The sequence below is a fragment of the Phodopus roborovskii genome, unplaced genomic scaffold, assembly GCF_943737965.1.
Source record: "Phodopus roborovskii unplaced genomic scaffold, PHOROB, whole genome shotgun sequence".
In the NCBI taxonomy this organism is placed as follows: Eukaryota; Metazoa; Chordata; class Mammalia; order Rodentia; family Cricetidae; genus Phodopus; species Phodopus roborovskii.
This window is the reverse complement of record NW_026125295.1, coordinates 14,308,198-14,325,952: the sequence shown is the minus strand read 5'-3', so window position 1 is coordinate 14,325,952 and position 17,755 is coordinate 14,308,198. Positions and strand designations below refer to the sequence as shown.

At 54.6% G+C, this 17,755-nt stretch overlaps 1 protein-coding gene across 1 annotated transcript; it reads right to left on the bottom strand.

Moving 5' to 3' along the window:
• Positions 1-473: 473 nt before the first annotated feature.
• Positions 474-9,533, bottom strand: Sema3b (semaphorin 3B). Its single transcript, XM_051204893.1, has 18 exons — positions 9,313-9,533; positions 7,614-7,800; positions 6,674-6,831; positions 6,448-6,510; positions 5,996-6,115; positions 5,825-5,918; positions 5,534-5,653; positions 4,680-4,825; positions 4,471-4,582; positions 4,298-4,367; positions 4,071-4,215; positions 3,531-3,750; positions 2,565-2,656; positions 2,444-2,485; positions 2,063-2,220; positions 1,908-1,963; positions 1,682-1,821; positions 474-1,301 (listed from the first exon to the last, which is right to left on the bottom strand). Exons 2-18 carry the CDS (start codon positions 7,720-7,722, stop codon positions 897-899), a joined length of 2,250 nt encoding a protein of 749 aa, XP_051060850.1. The 5' UTR covers positions 7,723-7,800; positions 9,313-9,533; the 3' UTR covers positions 474-896.
• Positions 9,534-17,755: the final 8,222 nt, after the last annotated feature.

Here is a 17,755-nt window from a genome sequence, read left to right as displayed (position 1 = left end):
GTATGTTGGGAGTGTTGGCCCTTTGGTGAGCTCTGCACCCACTCTTGCCCACAACATCTAGTACCGTTTGTTTGTTTGTTTGTTTGACTTCAGAGAGCTTAGTCCTGCATTAATAGCTGCAGAATGCCCTGAGCATGGCAACACCCCAGAGGCAAACTGGAGCCAGCCAGATCATCTCATACCGCTTTTGATCTTCTCTACAGCAATCTCTCCCTCCCCCAAGACAGGGTTTCTCTATAGCTTTGGAGCCTGTCCTGGAACTCGCTCTGTAGGTAGACCAGGCTGACCTGGAACTCACAGAGATCCGCCTGCCTCTGCCTCCCGAGTGCTGGGAATAAAGGTGAGTGCCACCAAGGCCAAGTAGAATGGCAATCTTGAATGAGAAAAATTCAGTATTTAAAACTGCTAGGACAATGCCCGAGCCTCCCAGCAAGGTCAAGGACTAGCTGTTATCTGCTGGGGCCATTCCAACGTCAGCTGATAATGTGTTTATTGCATTACTTTAGTACAGTTGGCCTGCCTCACTCCAACCCATGGTCTAATCTGCTACAGCTTCCTGCTCACTGCCCAGGAGAATGCTTCCCCCAGGGCAGGCACCCAAGACAGTTCTCTGGCCCTGGTCTACTCTGGAGCCCCACTTCTCTGTCCCCTCCCTCCAGGCTAGATCCTGAATTGAGCCTGGGCCACTCTTGTGAGGCTACATTCGCAGGTTATCTTGTTAATAAATAAGCTGGCTCGGCTCCCCTTTGGCCAGGGACTATGTATGAGTTAGGTGTCTCTCTGTTGGTCCAAGGACCTCAGTGTGCCCCAGCCACATTTCAAGTCTTCCTGATGTCTGTCTGCCCCCTCTTCTGAGTGTCATATCCAGCCTGGTCCCCGGTGTGATGACAGCCCAGTCACCAGTGTGCTGCACTACGCGGGCCACGCTCAGCACGCAGCTCAGAGGCATGCATCCGCCTGTTACGACCCTTTCGACGCGATTCTGTTGCCACAGAGTGGGGTCCGGGCTGCGGGTGGCACATTCGCAGGGAGTTTGCCCCTCCGCTGCCACTTGGCTCCACCAGTTGCAGAAAGTCCCGGTACCAGAGTTTGGGGCCTGGTGGTGCAGGGGCTGCTGCCTCCTCAGCCCGTGCCAGTCGTTCGGCCTGTACCGCACTCAGCACATGCAGCACCATGCGACGCAGTGGCTGTGAAAAGCCATGCTCAACCGCGACGCACAGATACACGCCAGAGTCCTGGCGGCTTAGACCACGAAGCAGCAGCCCCCGCGCGGTACGCTCAGCTCGTTCATCAGCCAGCACCTGTGTGTGAGGGCAGGCACAGAAACAAGGGGTCATTGGGAGCCAAAGCTGGACAAGGAGGGCTAGATGCACAGGGATAGGTGGCCTTTGGACGAAGATCAAGGGACCACTCTAATGGGAGATGAGATAGAATAGACTAGAAACCCTGATACGGGGTGGGTTGAGGGCCCTCTCCTTCCAGATGGTAGAGGGTGGATCAGGAGTTGAGCTGGACACAGTGGGACATTGCTGGGCTGTGGAGTTCAGCTAAGGATGGAATGGAGATAGGACCTATGGTATGGAGCCTGACTGCATAGCCTCACTGAACTGGACTTCTATGGGGAACAGGCAGGCATGGCATCTCTCAGTTGGGCTGTTAGAAAGGGTGGAAGGAGGCACACCTGGGTGTGAGCCGACTCCCCCGCACGATGGAAAGTCCACTCCACATGCGCCTGCAGCGAGCGGGGCTCACACTCCAGAAAGGCGCTGCCACTCTCCACACCTAAGACCTTCCGCTCCAACAGGGCAGTGTGAGAGGACTCTTGAGACAAGAAGGTGAAATTCAGACAAGGTAGGGCTTGGTGTGGCAATTTCAAGGCTGAGGGTGGGAGCTGATAGGGTACTCACCCCCAGAGCACAGAGTGCTGGGGTCACCATTCCTTATGTCCTGCCTCCGGAACCTCCTGAGGGAGACATTAAAACCTGTAAGCCCTTCTCTGCTGGCGTCGGAGCAGCGAGAGACAGCCTCCCAGTGGCCCAATCCAGGCTCCAAGTCAGCCCACCTCTTGGCAGTAGTCTGGAAGCGTGTGCAGGCCGATCCATCCCAAGCACAGTAAGGGTCACGAGCCAGGCAGCACTCTGCACAGGCGCGGCCTAGGACAGTGCAGCGGTGCAGTGCAATCTGGGCCACCGCACTCGGTGACCCTATGTAGAGCTGGTGCTAGAGGGTATAAGAGTCTCCAGTCTGATTGAAGACAGCCTTTACCCGGCTCCCTTCAATCACATAGCCTTTTCCCCGCTTGACAGATTGGGACACTGAGGCCTCACTGTCTAGCACAGCAGAAGCTGTACCTGAACTCTGGGCTGTGAAAACTAAGGAGGAGCAAGACAGTTGGGGTGCTGGGTGCACAAGTTCAGGTCACCCTCAGGGTTCTAGTACTCACCCTTTTAGAGGAGATTTGCATGCTGGTGATGGTGGCAGAGTCCTGAAAGGGAGGCAGGACATGGTGCTCAGTGCTTAGTGGGTTGGGGTGAGTCCTAGGGTGACTGGGGATGATCCCTCACCTCAAACACCTGCAGCTCTTCCAGGAGAAGTCCCTCAGAGTGAGGCCGGCTGCCCTGGGGGACTGAGATCACTTTCAGCACTGTGCCCACGTCTGTAGAAATGAGAAGACAGGGTGACTTGCTTTTCCCTGACAATCCAAGTGTGTGACCACAAGTGTGTTGTGGAATATTATTTTTAACTGGACACAGAAGTGTTACATTTGTTTATGCTTGGGAATATTACTTTAACTATGTAAAGGTGTTACATTTGTTTCTGCTGCCTTTGTTAATGATAAAAGGATAGGTTACATTTGTTTATTCTGCATTTGCTTCATTGTGTAAAGATGTGTTGCTGTCACCCCGCCTGCCTAATGAAAAACTGAATGGTGCCAGCTAGGCAGGAGAGGAATAGGCAGGGCTGGCAGGCAGAGAGAATAAATAGAACAAGAGAAGAGAGCATGAGGGAGAAAGAGAGGGAGACGCCAGCCAGCAGACACCAGCCAGCAGACAGAGTAGGGCATACAGAAAAAGGTAAAAAGCCCCGAGGCAAAATGTAAATGAAGAGAAGTAGGTTAATTTAAATCAAAAGAGCTAACCAGAAAGGAGCCTAAGTTAGGCCAAACATTCAAACTAATAACAAGTCTCCCTGTCATGATTTGGGAGCCCATTGGTGGCCTAAAAGAAAAAATCTGGTACATGTATGTATGCACGTGTGTGCATGCCTGTGTGGTAAGAGAAGTGTGTGTGTGTGTGTGCACGCGCGCGTGCACGTATGCACATGCACGCACACTGTCTCAACCTTCATCATTGTCAGATCACAAAAAAGTGAAAATTGTAGGCTGAAGCAACTAGGGCAGCCTTCAGAAAGTGGGCCCCAGCCCAGACAAAGATGGAGGTATTAGACTAACAAGGGACAACTTCTACCTTCAGGCCAAGGAACCTGGAGGGGGCTCTAAGTCCTGTGGGCTACTGTGATGAGACCCTGACCTGTACCAATGAAGAGAACATCGTAGTGTCCATCAGCAGCTGCTACACGGTCTGCAGCGATTTGGGTGAAGGTGTACCCAGCTCCCACTTGGAGGAAGAGAGGGCGCCCCCCCATGGGCAGGACTGAGTTGTACATGAGGGGGTGGTTCCGAGCAAACTGGATAACATCATCTGGGAAGTCCTTGGTGGAACTGAAGGTGCCAAAGGTCTTGCTGGGGCACTAGGGAAGGCAAGGCACGTCAGGCAAAGACAGTCACATAGGGAGCTGGCTGTCAGCCCCTCCATTCAAAGCCTCCAGTGACATGCAAGGTGGAAAGGGGCAACGGCCCTGAGTGCTTGAGCCTTTCCCTGCTGAACCTTAGGCTGAGGGGGCACGTGGTCTCACTCTGCGGTTCTGTCTTATGATGATGACATTTCCCCACCCATACCAAAAGGAAGAAATCAACATCCCCACCCCAAACAAAACCCCCAGGCCAAAGTCACGTTCTCTACCCTTGAGACCTTGAAGCTGATTGTTGAAAGTGGTCCCTAGCAACACACCATGCCAGGTCGTGGGTAGGGGACACGACCCTGGTATGACACCCACTGATGAGTAGGCCCCTCCTTGTGAGCAAAGGGTCCCAAGAAGGCTCGGCGCACGTCATTCATGCTGTACACACAGACAGCAGAGCCCTGGAAGATGCCACTGCAGGTAATGAAGAGAGAAAATGAGGGTCCAGGCAAACCAGACTGACCACTGAAGGGGACTTCCGCTTCCTGCCCCTCACCTGGAGGTGGAGAAGACAGCATAGAGAAGCGGTGTCTGGCGGTCCCGGGAGGACAAGAGGAATACGTCCTCTGTAAACAAAGGACAGGCTGGCAGGGCAGTACACTCCCCAGGCTCCTGGATTCTGCACCTTTGACCCCTCCCCTCATGCCATCCCTCATTTAAGACACTCACGAAGTTGGTCAAAATGGGTGTCACCCTCAACTCCAGGTACTGAGCATACAAGCCGCGCCTTCAGAAATGTGGTCCATTTGTTGACCAAGCTGCGCTGGCCACCCAGGTCATTCTGTTCACAGGGTCAGAAGGGATGAGAACAAAACCAGAGCAGGCAAAGCGTCAGGGGCAAAGGTAGCCAGGGAGCGAATGGCCTGGTGTCTCCTTACCCTGCAGATCTGGCCAACACGGGACACAGTCATGCGCCCCATTGCTGCTGCTGCTTCCACTGCAGACTCGCGGAAGAAGAAATAGATTTTATCGTCGTCAGGGTTATCACTCTCTGGGATCCAAAAGACCTTGACAAACTTGGGTTCTGGACAAACAGGAGGCATGGTCAGCGGGTCCTAGTCCCAGCCCCAACATTTTACCCATCTGTAGAGCCCCAGTGATCAGCATCGGCAAGGCACGAAGCAGCCACAAGGGGGCAGTAGAGACCATAGCACGAGCAGGGTTTCTGATCATGCCACACTTCCTTACATTTGCCAGGAAAAGAGATGAGGTATCTGTTTTCGTCTTCATTCATAAATCTTCCTCCCCCGCAGATCAAATACTCCCTGTTCCTCCTTCAGTTCCTCTTACTATCCCATAGTAAAGGACTCCAGCCTTGAGAGTCTAGGTTTCCTATAGATACTAGTTCCATGAGTCTGTTTCTTGGCTGGCTCTTGCCTCAGGGCCTGTGCCCTGGTCATTCCCCTTACCTGGAATGCTCTTCCATTTCTGTTGACTGGTTTTCTTGTGTTAATAGCTCATCCCAGCAAGTAGCTTCCCTTCCTCAACCCAAACTCCCTTCCCCTTATCTGTTCTTTCCATGGCCGCTGGAATTTATCTCGTCTCGTCTTTGCTCTGAGATCCATGGACTCAAAGATGCCTGCCTGTCTCTGCAGCCCTGGCACAGGGCCCGGTTATGATGGTAGATACTTGGAGAGAATCTTCACCCTTTGCTCTCTTACATTTTCATTGTGTGGCGCCTTCCCTTTGGAGTCTGGCAGTTCCCTCCCAGGGGTCCTACCAGCTTTCTCACCGTTGAGCCAGCGGGAGTCGTGGGGTTCCGTTCGGAGACTCGGATTCTGGCCCAGGCTGCGAAAGATGGTAAAGTCTCGGCCCATGAGGTCTGCTGCCACCCCTGAATACAGTTCTTCTCCTGCAGATGGCAAGGGGGTGATTAGCCAGCTGTGAACTCTCAGGGTAAAAGTACCTGGGGAGCTCTGGGGTGATCAGGAAGTCAGGACTGTAGGGAATCTAAGGAGGAGTCCTTGGGACATGTGAAGCTCTAGAATTTCCAGGGGGCCTTGGGTGCCACCTTTGGACTCACCCACCAGCACGGAGGCAGCCCGGTGCCTCGGGTCATAAGGACTCTTTCCCTTGCCGTCCTCAAGCTTCTTCAGGTCCAGTCGGAGCACGGGCTCCTGGGAGTTGGGGGAGCTGTTAATACCAGGTTCTTCACCAGGCTTCCTGCTTCCCCGATGTCTAATTCTAGTCTTACCTCGAGCCTGTGGCCCACCTCCACAAATGCACAGGTTGGATGGAAGGCCCCCGTGCCACAGGCCAGCAAGTGGGTGTGGTTATAGGCATGTAGAAGCTTCACGAAGTTCATGCACTCCGTCTGGTGGGCAGGTTGGGGGGCAGTCAGTCAGGCCTTCCCCGGGAGGCCGCACAAAGGAGCTGCAGTTCACTAGGGACATTGTAGCGCTTCCTCTCGCCTGCACTAGCTCAGGGAAGCCTGCCTATCTTCACGGGGTGGCTACATGAGGAAGTACAGTCCCCCCATGACTCAGAGGCCCCCGAGAAGAAGCACCCTGACTCACCACCTCCAGACCTCATCTGCCTTGACCTTCCTGTCCTTACCCCATCCAGAAGAGGCTAGCCTCTCTCTCCGCCCTGGGATGGGGGGGCCGCCCTCTTCCGCAAGCTCCCCTTTGAGTAGCCCACACTCACGCCAATGTCCTTCCCTGCCCAGTTGCACTCTTCTCGCCATTCCACAGGGGCCGGCCAGGCCAGCTACAGGGAGGGAACACAGATTGGGGGCTTGGAACGCTCTTTACTCTCCTTTCCGTTGCCCACCCGTTTGGAGTTCTCTAGGGTCTAGACAGTCTGGAGTAGAATCCTAAGGCTTTTTCCTGAGGCAGCACTGGCGTTGGGTAAGGTTGGGGGTCCCTGGCACCTTCTTGGCTCGCTTGCTGATGTTATCCAGGCTGAGGGAAGCCACATGATTCTCCGCACCCACAAACAGGCGTCCGCGCTCCTCATCCACCAGCAAGGCTTCATAACAGCAGGTTCGCTCCAGCCTGAAGGTTCGGATACCATGCCGGGCCTGTAACTCTGCAGGGAAAGATGCCACTGAGTACTTGCCTATTGTGACAGGAACATCCTTAAGGCCCTGCCTGGTTGTTTCTGTCTACAGACCAAGACCAAGGTTATCTGTGTGATCTGAGCCACACACATGTACAGTTATATACATATGAGCTTACACATATAAAGACTAGCCCACCCCAGATGCATGAACAGAGAGTCATAGGATAGATGGTGCAGCCCCCAGTAAGGAGAAAACAGATCTAGGAAAACATGTACAGTCAAGTGGGCTGCCATGCTGGGAGGCCAGGCTCGTGGACTCTTCAGGTTCTAGGAAAGGTAGAACAAGCAGAAACGAACAAGACAGAAACCCATCCCTAAAAAGTCAGGCCGAAGGTCCCTTTCCAGTCACCATATCACCAGATTGAATCCAGCAGTTGACTACCAATGCCACTGCCCAGGGACCACCCTCTGTGTAAGGGGTATAATAAGAAAGGGGCTCTGATGGCCCCAGAACCTTGACTTCCCTACCAAAGAGGCATAGTTTGCATTGGGATGGGAGATGAGGCAGAGACAAAGACTGTTGCTATGGAGACAGTAGGGATCCTCCATGGGAAAGCATGAGGAGAATGTAGGCAGAGAGGTTGGGGGCTGAGGCTAGGACAGGGTTAACTGGAGATGGCCTAAGAATGCCCCCAACCCATCAAGTGTCTGGTGAGGGGCGCACACATACTGGTACCAGCAAGTCTTTCCATACTGGGCCCTTTTCCTGTTCACCTCAAGTTGGCCCTCCATCTGCCAGGTGCACCTACCTTGAAAGGAGAGCCGGAGGCGTGGAAGATTAGGGGCAGCGTCCCCCAGTCCCACTGCCCAGAGAAGGGCCAGGCCTGGGATCATGGCGGCGGCCTCAGCCCGCCCCATGCCGGCAGCTCAGGGCGCTCAGGGTTCAGCAGGCGTGTGTGGAGGAGCCTTCAGTTGCCCTGGACTCTGCCCCAGGATCTGGAAGAGAGGAGTCGGCAGCAAGGCAGAGAGGGTAAGGGCAGGGCGGGCGGGAGGGCATGGGGGAGTCCCAAGGGATCAGATTACAGCCCCTAGGGAAAGAGGCTGGGGGGTCGCATACCGTTTCCTCTCCACCAAGGGTGCCCCGCCTGGCCACAATCAGAGACACACCCACACCGGGCACACCCTCAGGGTCACCCTGCTTTGGCAGGCACCCGCCCCACCACGTCACCCTCCTCGGTAACCTCCCCTCCTCTACACACACACAAACATTAATTCACAAACACTGTGCACCCACTTCATGCCAGTCTGGGGCAGGGACGAGGATACTGACGACATGGACAAGGTCCCCAGGCAGTAAAGGGCAAAGAGCCAACAAGGAATCGGATCTTGTGGTCATTTCAGAGGGCACCAAGAGCAATGAGCAAAACAGCTGATGAAGGAGAGTGACAGCAGGGACGAGGCCTCTGGAGGTGGCTGCCTACCCACAGACAGGGAGGGAAATGCAGAGGCGCCTGTGGAGCTGGGGCCAAGGCTGTGGGTGCCTTCAGATACGAATGTTTCTCAGGGTCCCTTTGTGAGCACACATGTATGAACAGTGTGCTCATGTGTGCACGGGTCTAAGTGTCTATGAGCAAACACATGTCACATCTCTGTAGATATAAGTCGGGTGTGCAAATGTGCATACCACACACACATGTGGTACTGTGTGTGTAAATCTATTCAATGTGTACCAGCGTAGTAAAGTATGCCTGTTTGGTACATGAGTCACATCTGTGCGTGGGCTGATGTGTGCACATGCATAGTGGACATGCAAGGGCATACAAAAGCAGCATCCATCACTCCCTTTGACTCTAACATACATAACATATTCTTCCCAGGACCCCCATCCAGACCCAGGCCATATTCAGCAGGCCGAGCTCTGTGAATGACTGTTTCCTCTCTACAGCCTGAGAGGGGATGGAGCTAGGCACACAGAGACTAAAGTCAGACCCAAGAGAGGACTGGCTCACCTTAAGCCCCAGTTAGAGCAATGATTTTCCCTCAAAGTCCCTTCCAGTTGTAGGTCTTAAGTTTCTCTGTCTTTGAGCCCCTCCGCTGACCCAGGCACCTCTCAGGCGGAGCCAGGTTCTGGCTGCTCTAGTCACCTTCCTTTACAGGAGCAGGCAGGACAGGTTGGGCACAGGGGCCAAGGTCGCAGAGCCCTCCACCCTCCCTCCGTTCTCCTCACACACCCCAGCTTCTAGACCCCCCTCCCAGGGCAGGACCCCTATCTCTCTCCTTCCATTTGCTGACACTTGCCTCTGCCTCTTCTCACGTTCTAGAAGTCTGTGGGGCTGACACGGGCTGCCTTCCCATATTCCTCCAAGAACTCTGCAAAGGGGCCTCCCACCTCACCGTAACCCCTCTTTCCTGGAGAAGGGGAGCTGGCTAGGGCTCACAGGGCGCCCTCTGACGGCTCCTTTAAGTAGAAGCCCCCGCCCCCACCAGGCCAGCCACCGCCCAGAATACCATAAAGTTTGTAGGGCTACAGGGTGGATCCAGTGACCGGCACAGGCAGCTGGGACTGGCTGGAGACGGTGGCCCCCCGCAGGAGTGGAATGGGAGCAAGGGTTGGGCAGGTAGAGGTGGCCCTCTCCTCCTGGATCTCAAGGTGAAAGGTGCCCCAGATAGTAGTTCCAGAAACCTGGCAATCAGTTAAAGCAAAGCAGGTAGAAACAGCAGAGACTCTGCCTGGCAGCTCTGTGCAGCAAGCAGAAGGAACAGGGATGGAAGGTCAGGCACTCGGGTCGGTCGTCGGGTCGGTCGTTCTCACCTGTCCCTTACCCTCACCTGTCCTTCTGCGCAGCTGAGGGATGAGGTCCCAGGAGCTGGCCGGGATAGGTGGGTCAGAGGTCAGGGAAGGCACTCTCCTCCCCTCCTCTGGGCCCCAGCTGCTTCCTTACCAACTGAACCTCTTTTGGACCTCTTAAACCTTCAGCTGTCTGGCCCAAAGTGGAGGAGATGACAGCCAGGCAGAGAAGGGGGGTGGAGGGGAGGAGATGCAGAAAACCTCACTTCTGCTGGAAGTCTGGGCCCATCCTGAGAGCCCAGCTAGGCTGGAGCTAGGGGCAGAGTTCGAGTGTGGGGAGGTGGGTAAGTATGAACTCCAGCTTTTCTTCCAAGCTGGGAAGACCCCCTGCCCATCAAGCCAGAGCCAGGTACTCGAGGGCTTTGTAGAGTTATTTTTGTTTGTTTGAAGGCAGGGTCTCCTGTAGCCTGGGCTGGCTTCCACCTTGCCCCTCCTATATCTGCTTCTCAAGCACTGGGCCAGGTGTCAGGCAGTCAGCTTTCAGACAGGACAGACCCCTACACTTGGCTTTGGAGCCCAGGTGGGAAGGTACCTGGGGACTTGTCCTGTAGCCTGTTCTGGAAAGCACTCCCTGTTTGCACTCTTAGGAGCACTTTAAAGGGGCTAGATATGGCCTCAGCCTCCCGGAGGGAGGCGGATAGCAGGGCCTCAGTGGTCAGGAGCCCTCCAGTCTTGGTAACAGGCCACACACAGGTGCTGAGACACTTCAGCTGTGCAGATTTGCTACAAACTGCCTGGGTGTCATCCAGAGATAAAGGGGCACAGGCAGAGATAAGGGGTGACTTATCTTCCCAGGAGTCTACTATGAGGCCTTGCCTCAGGACCCAGTGTTCCTGGCCTGCCTATCTAGTAGCAGTGGGAGAAACTAGGGGCATTCAGGAGGGGGCCAGGGAGCCGAGAGGAACTTGAAATTTCTAGGATGAGGTCTTGCCCTACTCCTGGGCTGGCTGCCTCTCCCCATGGACCTGGACAGCCTTCTCTGGCCTCCTGCAAGCAAACAACATTCTTTGGCTGTTTACAATTTTCCACCCAGCAGCCAAGATCAGCAAGTGTCTTTGAGGCTCCTACCCACCCCTGCTGTGTCCCCGGTATGGCCAGACTGCCTCCAGTTCTCCAGGCCCAGGGGCCCAATCTCTCTTCCCTTATTTCCTGCACCAGCGCAGGTATGCATACCAGAAGATAGTACTAGAACCCCAGAACCCAATATCGTCCCAGCTCAGGGGAAGGGGCTGTCTCTGGCCTGCTCAAGCCAGGAGACTGGCTCCTGCAGCTATGTTTCCTCCGTGGAAGAGGAAGGGATGGGCAGCAGATTCCTCACAAGAGCTCTTTTCTGTCCCCAGTCCTGGGTTTTATCGCGTCGGGGTGGGGGTGGGGTCCCTTAGAGGCAGCACTTCAGGTGATAGTATCCAGGCGTCTCAATCAGACTCCTCAAGACTCTGGAATAAGGCAATCTTGGTCTGGGTCTGAAACCCGGAGAGGCAGCTGGGTCCTGCTTATGACCCTGCTCCGGGACATCCGGGACATCTGGGACATCCGGGATATCCGGGACATCCCCAGGCGCAGGTCTGCCTGGGTTCCTCCAGTGGATTGCCCATCAACAGCACAGCCGGCCAAGGCTTTGGTTTTGCCTTTTGCAAATAACTGGATTGTTGCACCAAGATGTAGCATTTGCCCCCCCCCTCCACCCCCCCTTGCACCCTGCTAGGACTGCCCTTAACGTGGCTGCTGTAGGTTGTGCGCATGCCAGTGCCCTGGGCTGGGTGGAAGCTCCAGCTCCCCATTCAGACCTGCTTTTGCAATCAAGGCTGGTGGCTCCATTGCTACAACCTTCCCCCACCGGCCACGTGGGCACTAGGTCAGGCGACTGTGAGGACTGAAGCTTGGTGCCAGGAGGTGGTGAAGGCACAGCCACCTTCCTGAGGCCCAGCTTCCTGTCAGTGTAACACCTGCCCCCAGCAGATCTGGGAAAAAGTCAGGGACTGGCAGGACATTCTCCACACAACAAACCCCAAGTCTGCTCTCCACAGTCCAGGAGATGCCCAGCCCACCCTTTGGAAAGATCAGTTCCTTCCCTTCCTCTCAGTGGGCCATGTCAGAGCTGAGGTGAAGGGGTGGCAGAAGCAGCCATCAGAAGCTTTGGGCCTTTAGCTGTGGCCCTCTCCCTACTGGCTCCACCCCCGCCCTCCCTCCCTCCCTCGCGCACATTCCTCCCAGGCTGAGGTCAGCCCCTCTGGGATGGGGAGTCCCCCCCCCCCATCCAGCCACATCACAGTTCCACTGGCTCCTGTTTTCTTCATTGCCCAGAAGAGTGGGGTAGGGGTGGGGCCTTGCTCTACAGCCTTTGAGGGAGGGGCGATACCAGGAAAGCTGCAAAAGTAGACTGTTAGACACTCCACTCCGTACTTATCAGACATTTACAAAAATGGCATTTACATAAATACTACATTCCCTAGGCTGGATAAAGGGAGCCTCCCTGGAAGTCCTGATTTGGGGGGCAGGGTACTCTGCGTGCTCTAGTAGGAGTTGAAGATGCTGGGGAATCCCTAGAACCTGTTTAGGGACCGACTCCCCCCCCCCCAGACACGTTTCTCTGTGTAGGCCTGGCTGTCCTGAAACTCTATTTGCAGACCAGGCTGGTCTTGAACTCAGAGATCCAAATGCTGGGATTAAAGGCATGGTACCTGCCAACTCTTTAGTAGTGCAGGAAGAAACAGGACTGAATTCAGACACTGTAGCGCATCAGTTGAGTATCCCCAGGTGGAGACTGAGTCTTTGAGTCTTTTTTTTTTTTTTTTTTTTTTTTTTTTTTTTGGTGTTTTGAGACAGGCTTACTCTTTATTGTTTTGGAGCCTGACCTGCTGGAACTAGCGCTGTAGACCAGGCTGGTCTCGAACTCACAGAGATCCACCTGCCTCTGCCTCCCAAGTGCTGGGATTAAAGGCGTGTGCCACCATTGCTCGGCTGAGACCGAGTCTTATAGCTCACACTCCCCATTCCCTTCACTGTAGCCACTGGGGCAAGGAGGCTGGGCGCATGCTGGAGAACAGCTGGGTGCATGCTAGAGGAACATGCCAGCACAGGTCTGAGGGAAACCCTTCCCTGTCATGGCTGCCATCCTAGGCTCAGGCTCAACTCCCCTCCCACCTATCTCTCATGCTTCCTAACCTGCACAGCCACTTTCTCCCCCCTCAAACCTCTGTGCCCAGGGCTTCCTCAGAACCTCCCTCCCTCCCCTAGGATTCATCAGAGTTCTCAGAAGTCCCCTACCCATCCAAGCAGTAACCAAGACCTCCCCTCCTAGGAATCCCATCATACCTGCCTCTTGCCCCTGGCTGGGAGCCTGGGGTCAACCTTCATAGTACTTTGCTTCTAACCCTGACTTGGTTTACTGGACTTGTAAGGACTGTAGCTCTTGGCCTAGGTCCACAGCATATCCCGAGATGAGCCTTGCCATTGGTCTAGTACTCCGGTGGCCTCATTTCTGGAACGTGTAGAGCTTTTGTTGCCAAAATGTTACCTGTGCCCTGAAACCTTTAGTGTCCCCTGATGAACTCATCTTTACAATTCGCTATCATTCTTCTCTGTGGGAGATTCCTGTTGCGTCATATCAAACTTCAGAACCAGGCCCTAGGTTCTCCACTGTGGGAGCAGCAGCAGGGGCCATCATCCCTGGGGACCTACAATCTGGAGATGCCCAGCAGAGAGAGACACAGGAGAGAACATGCCTGTAGAAAAGCTTTCCACTTCCCAGGGCCTCCTGGGCCACCATGAGGCTCAGGGATTAATGGAGAAGATACATCTCAGGTTCCCTTTCACTGAGCACCAGGCCTCCCAAAACTGACTTTCCCCCAACTCTGATGAGATCAGGTGTGCAGAGATATTTGCCCAGGCACAAAGGGCCTAGGAGCCAACAGGCCCTTGCTGGCCTAAACTGGCCTAAACCAGCTATCTGAGCATGCCAAGGTCAACCTAGATCTGCCAAGGGAGCCCCAGCAGCTGCTGCCATGCTATGAGGCAAGATGACCTGAACCAGTCTCCAGCTGCCACAAGAAGACCCTGATACCAGTGCTGTGGCTTCCCCTTCCCCTGGTGTAGCTATGTAAGGCTTCCCCTTCCTGAAATAAACAGTTTGCTTCACCCAGCAAGTCTCCCAGTCTCCCGGAATCTGAGCCACCTGCCCATTGACTCTGAGCCTCCCTGTCCCCTCTCCCAAGGGGAAGTCCGTAGGACAGAGCAGCAGATCAAAGCAGCAGTCAGGAAGCAGAGCTGGGCCATGATGCCAAACGATGATTTTTTTCTCCCAACCAAGACTACCTGCGAAGGTGCATCTCCATTAACAGTAAGAAATTAGCACAGAGATGGTGGTGCACATCTTTAATCATAGCACTCAAGAGGCAGAGGTAGGTGAATCTCTGAGTTTGAGGCCAGCCTGGTCTACAGAGCAAGTTCCAGGACAGCCAAGGCTACACAGAGAAACCCTGTCTCAAAGCAAACGATCAAACAAACAAGCAACAAAAGCGGGGGTGGGGGGTGGGGCTGGAGAGATGGCTCAGTGGTTAGGAACACTGGCTGCGCTTATAGGGGACCTGGTTCAATTCCCAGCACTCACATGGTAGCCCACAACTGTCTGTAAACCAGCTCAAAGTTATTTGACACCCTCATACAGACATAAATGCCACTAAAATAGTGAAGTTAGGACAACAAGAAGGAACCACGGTCTTCACCTCTGTCTTCCCTTGAACCCTGACACCTACCACTGTGTGACTGAGGTTGATTGTCTAGCAGGCATGTATATGCTTGCTGTAACACAGCTGTACACATGCCCCAAATGGCTGGAGGCCATCACCCTGAGCACGCGATGTGGGTTGCCTTCCATTCCAATTGCAATGGAGTTGGGGAAGATGCAGACCCACATGGCAGTGACGAAGGTCTTAAGATCTCTTTGAGACACAGGGATTCCTGTCTGGGGATGGCCTTAAACACAGAACTCAGCAAAAGACACTGTAGTCTTATCATCATCCCTTCCTATCTCCCAAGGCCACTGGGATCCTGGCTGGCTGTGCCACTGAAGTCAGGGCTGTTAGGCTTTAGCCTGAAGTAGCCTGGTGTTCTTGGTCTAAGGGTGTGCATATAATGATTTTTGAGGGACATCAGAAGTTAGGGCTCTGGGGCTGTCCAGATGGCTCAGCAAGTGAAGGTGTTTGCCACCAGACCTGATACTCTCAGTTCAATCAAGTTTTGGGGAAAACATACATTGTGAAAGGAGGGAACTAAATCCCACAAGTTGTCCTCTGACCTCCGCGAGCAGGCTGTGGCACACATGTGGGTGACCCACATACACACACTAGCAGATACACATAAATAAACTGTTAACATAAAGAAGTCTTAGGTCGGGGTTGGTGACTTAGCTCAGTGGTAGAGCTCTTGCCTAGCAAGAACAAGGCCGGGGTTCAGCCCTCAGCTCCAGGAGCAGGGGCTGTCTTAGGACTACTTTGAAACATGGTGAGACATTCCGACAGGGCTATGCAGTCACAGAAGCTCTGGCTGTAACCCAAGGAAGGGCCTCTTTCCCATTCTGCACAGGACATCTGTCTCCACCTGCCTCCTGGGCTGGCCTCCTCCCCACAAAGTCTCCCATAAGCTCTCCCCTTCAGGCCTCTGGCTCTTAGGGGTTGTTCCTTCCTTCCTCTCTTCCCAGCTGTTCTGCTGCCCTACAAATAAATAGGTTAAAAATACCGAGGCCACCACCAACCACATCAGTAGTCCCAGCAACTATTTCAAGTGAGCCAGGCTCTCTCTCTCAGAGGCAGACCAGCCTCGTGGCAATCCTCGAAGGCTGGGGCCTGCCCACCCTACACTGAAAACAGGAGTTTGGGTCCACAATCTGCTAAGCGTCTGGGACCTCATACTGCAGCTGCCCATGGGTGTGGACATTGGGAGCGTTCTAGAGAAAGAACTCCATTTCTCTTTCCTCACTCAGCTGTTTCCCAAGAAAGGAGGAACCGCTGAGGCCAAGCCAAGAACAGCTCCAAGCTGTGGTGGATGTCCCTCCAGTCAGTGTTCAAGATACCTGAGCAGTCCTTCTTGCCATCCCCTTACCCCCCCACGCATGGCTGGGAATTTCCCGCCAGCTAAAGAAAGGCTGAATTGAGAAGCCGCCCCCACCAGTCTTGGGACAATGGAGCCTTATGCCCTCCAAATCAGAGCCGGAGTAGAAGGGCTAAGGGCAGGTGGGGGGCCTAACTGTCTGTACCGGGGTAAGCTCTGCTTGCCAGAACCACACCCAGACCCAGTGCCAAGTGAGATCCCAGGGGATCCAGGCCAGAGCCCTAGATGGCCCACCCAGGCAGGGAGGCACCGGGTGCATCAGAAAGACAATGCGAGTCCCTCAATGGCCCTCTGTGCAGGGTTCCCCTCGGGACAGAAGGAAGGAACCATCTCCGGTGCTCGCTTCCTGCTGGGTGGGTATGGTGGCCCTGGAATAGCTCCAGCCCGCCTGCACACATTGGGGTTCAGGCCTGAGCCTCTGAAGAAAGACAGGGCTTTGGGGGATGGCGCAGGATCCTGTTCTTGTCAGTCGTACCCCGTGGCAGAGATAGCCGGAATGGCCTGAGGAACGGGGCGGAGGAGAGGCTTAAGAAACAGGCGCTCCTTCCGACCCGCCACCACCACCTTTCATCTACTGCCAGCGTTAGAAACGCGGTGGCCTGTGGCCACTGACAGGTGTAAGGAGGCGAAGTCCCAGGTCCCGGGTCCAATCCCTCCCTTCCCCGCCTCCGCGGCGCCGACCCTCGCTCGCCCTAGGACCCAGCCGCTTTGTCAGGCCGCGGCACGGAGCCTCCAATGCCATACAAAGCTGCTTTTGTGTCCAGCGTCCTACACGGGACCCGGTGACGTCAGCCTCCGTGACCAGCTCAGCAACGCAGAGAACGGGCTGTGGCGCCCCCTGGCGACTGGCGGCAGAGGCCTGGAGCTCCGCCCCGTTGGGGCCCGTCTTCCGCCTACTACTCCCAGGAGCAGGCTCAGCCCGCCGCCGGCCCGGCGGTTCCTGGAAGAAAACCCAAGCACTTAGCACCGTACTCTGGCCACGCCCATTCCACAGGCACCCAGCACTGTTTTGCGCGGCGTTCAACCTTCCTTTGGCAGACCTCCTACCCCTCTGATTTGGCGAGGTGGTACTCTAACCCTTTTCCTACAAAATGTTTATTAGCACATGTTAATTATACATAGTAATGGCTCATGATGACCTTTCAACATGTATCACATGCATTTTCATCCTACTAACCCCTACTACACTCTCCCTCCTCTTGCACGGCTACTGATCCCCTTCCTCTCCCCAACTAGTCCTTTTTCCACTTTAATTCCCCCCCCACACCCCCACCCCCGAGACAGAATTTCTCTGTGTAGCTTTCTAGACCAGGCTGACCTCGAACTTACAGAGGTGCACCGGTCTCTGCCTTCTGAGTGCTGGGATTAAAGGCGTGTGCCACCACTGCCTGACTTTATGTATTTATTTATTTGAATAAAGTGACATAAGAGTTTCAATAGGCTTGCTCTCAGGAGTAAGGATGGGTACCTTACCAGGGGCTACAACACTGAAGATATCTTTCCCTCCCTCCATCAACCAGTTAGTGAGCTCCATCCATCCTGGCCAAGTGTTTTACATTTTACCCCAAACAGGCCTGAAACTTTTGGTCCATCTTCTGCCTCAGCCTCCTGTGCGCTAGAATTACAAGCACATGCCAAGGCTCCTACTGCTAGATTCTCTGAGTTTGTCAAGTCAAGGGGTGCAGCCCACTTATCTGTGTGACTTCGGTCCCTTTAAACTGTCTAAGCTTCTGTGCCAGTAAGTCGTTATTTCTTGCATTAAAGGCTGGCTAGACACCCCGGCTACTCCCAGTTTGCACGAGCCCTCTAGAAGAGCTCCCAAGTCTGCTCAGAGGTTCTGCAGGACTGACGGCTGCCCCAGACCCCAAACTGCAGCTGGGAAGAGGAGGGTGCATAGGCCCTACCATGTAAGCTGACCAGTCCAGAGGGCAAACGCAATGTCCGGGGTCCCGCCCCAGGTGAGTCACTGAGGTGTGACCCTCTCACTCTCTTCTG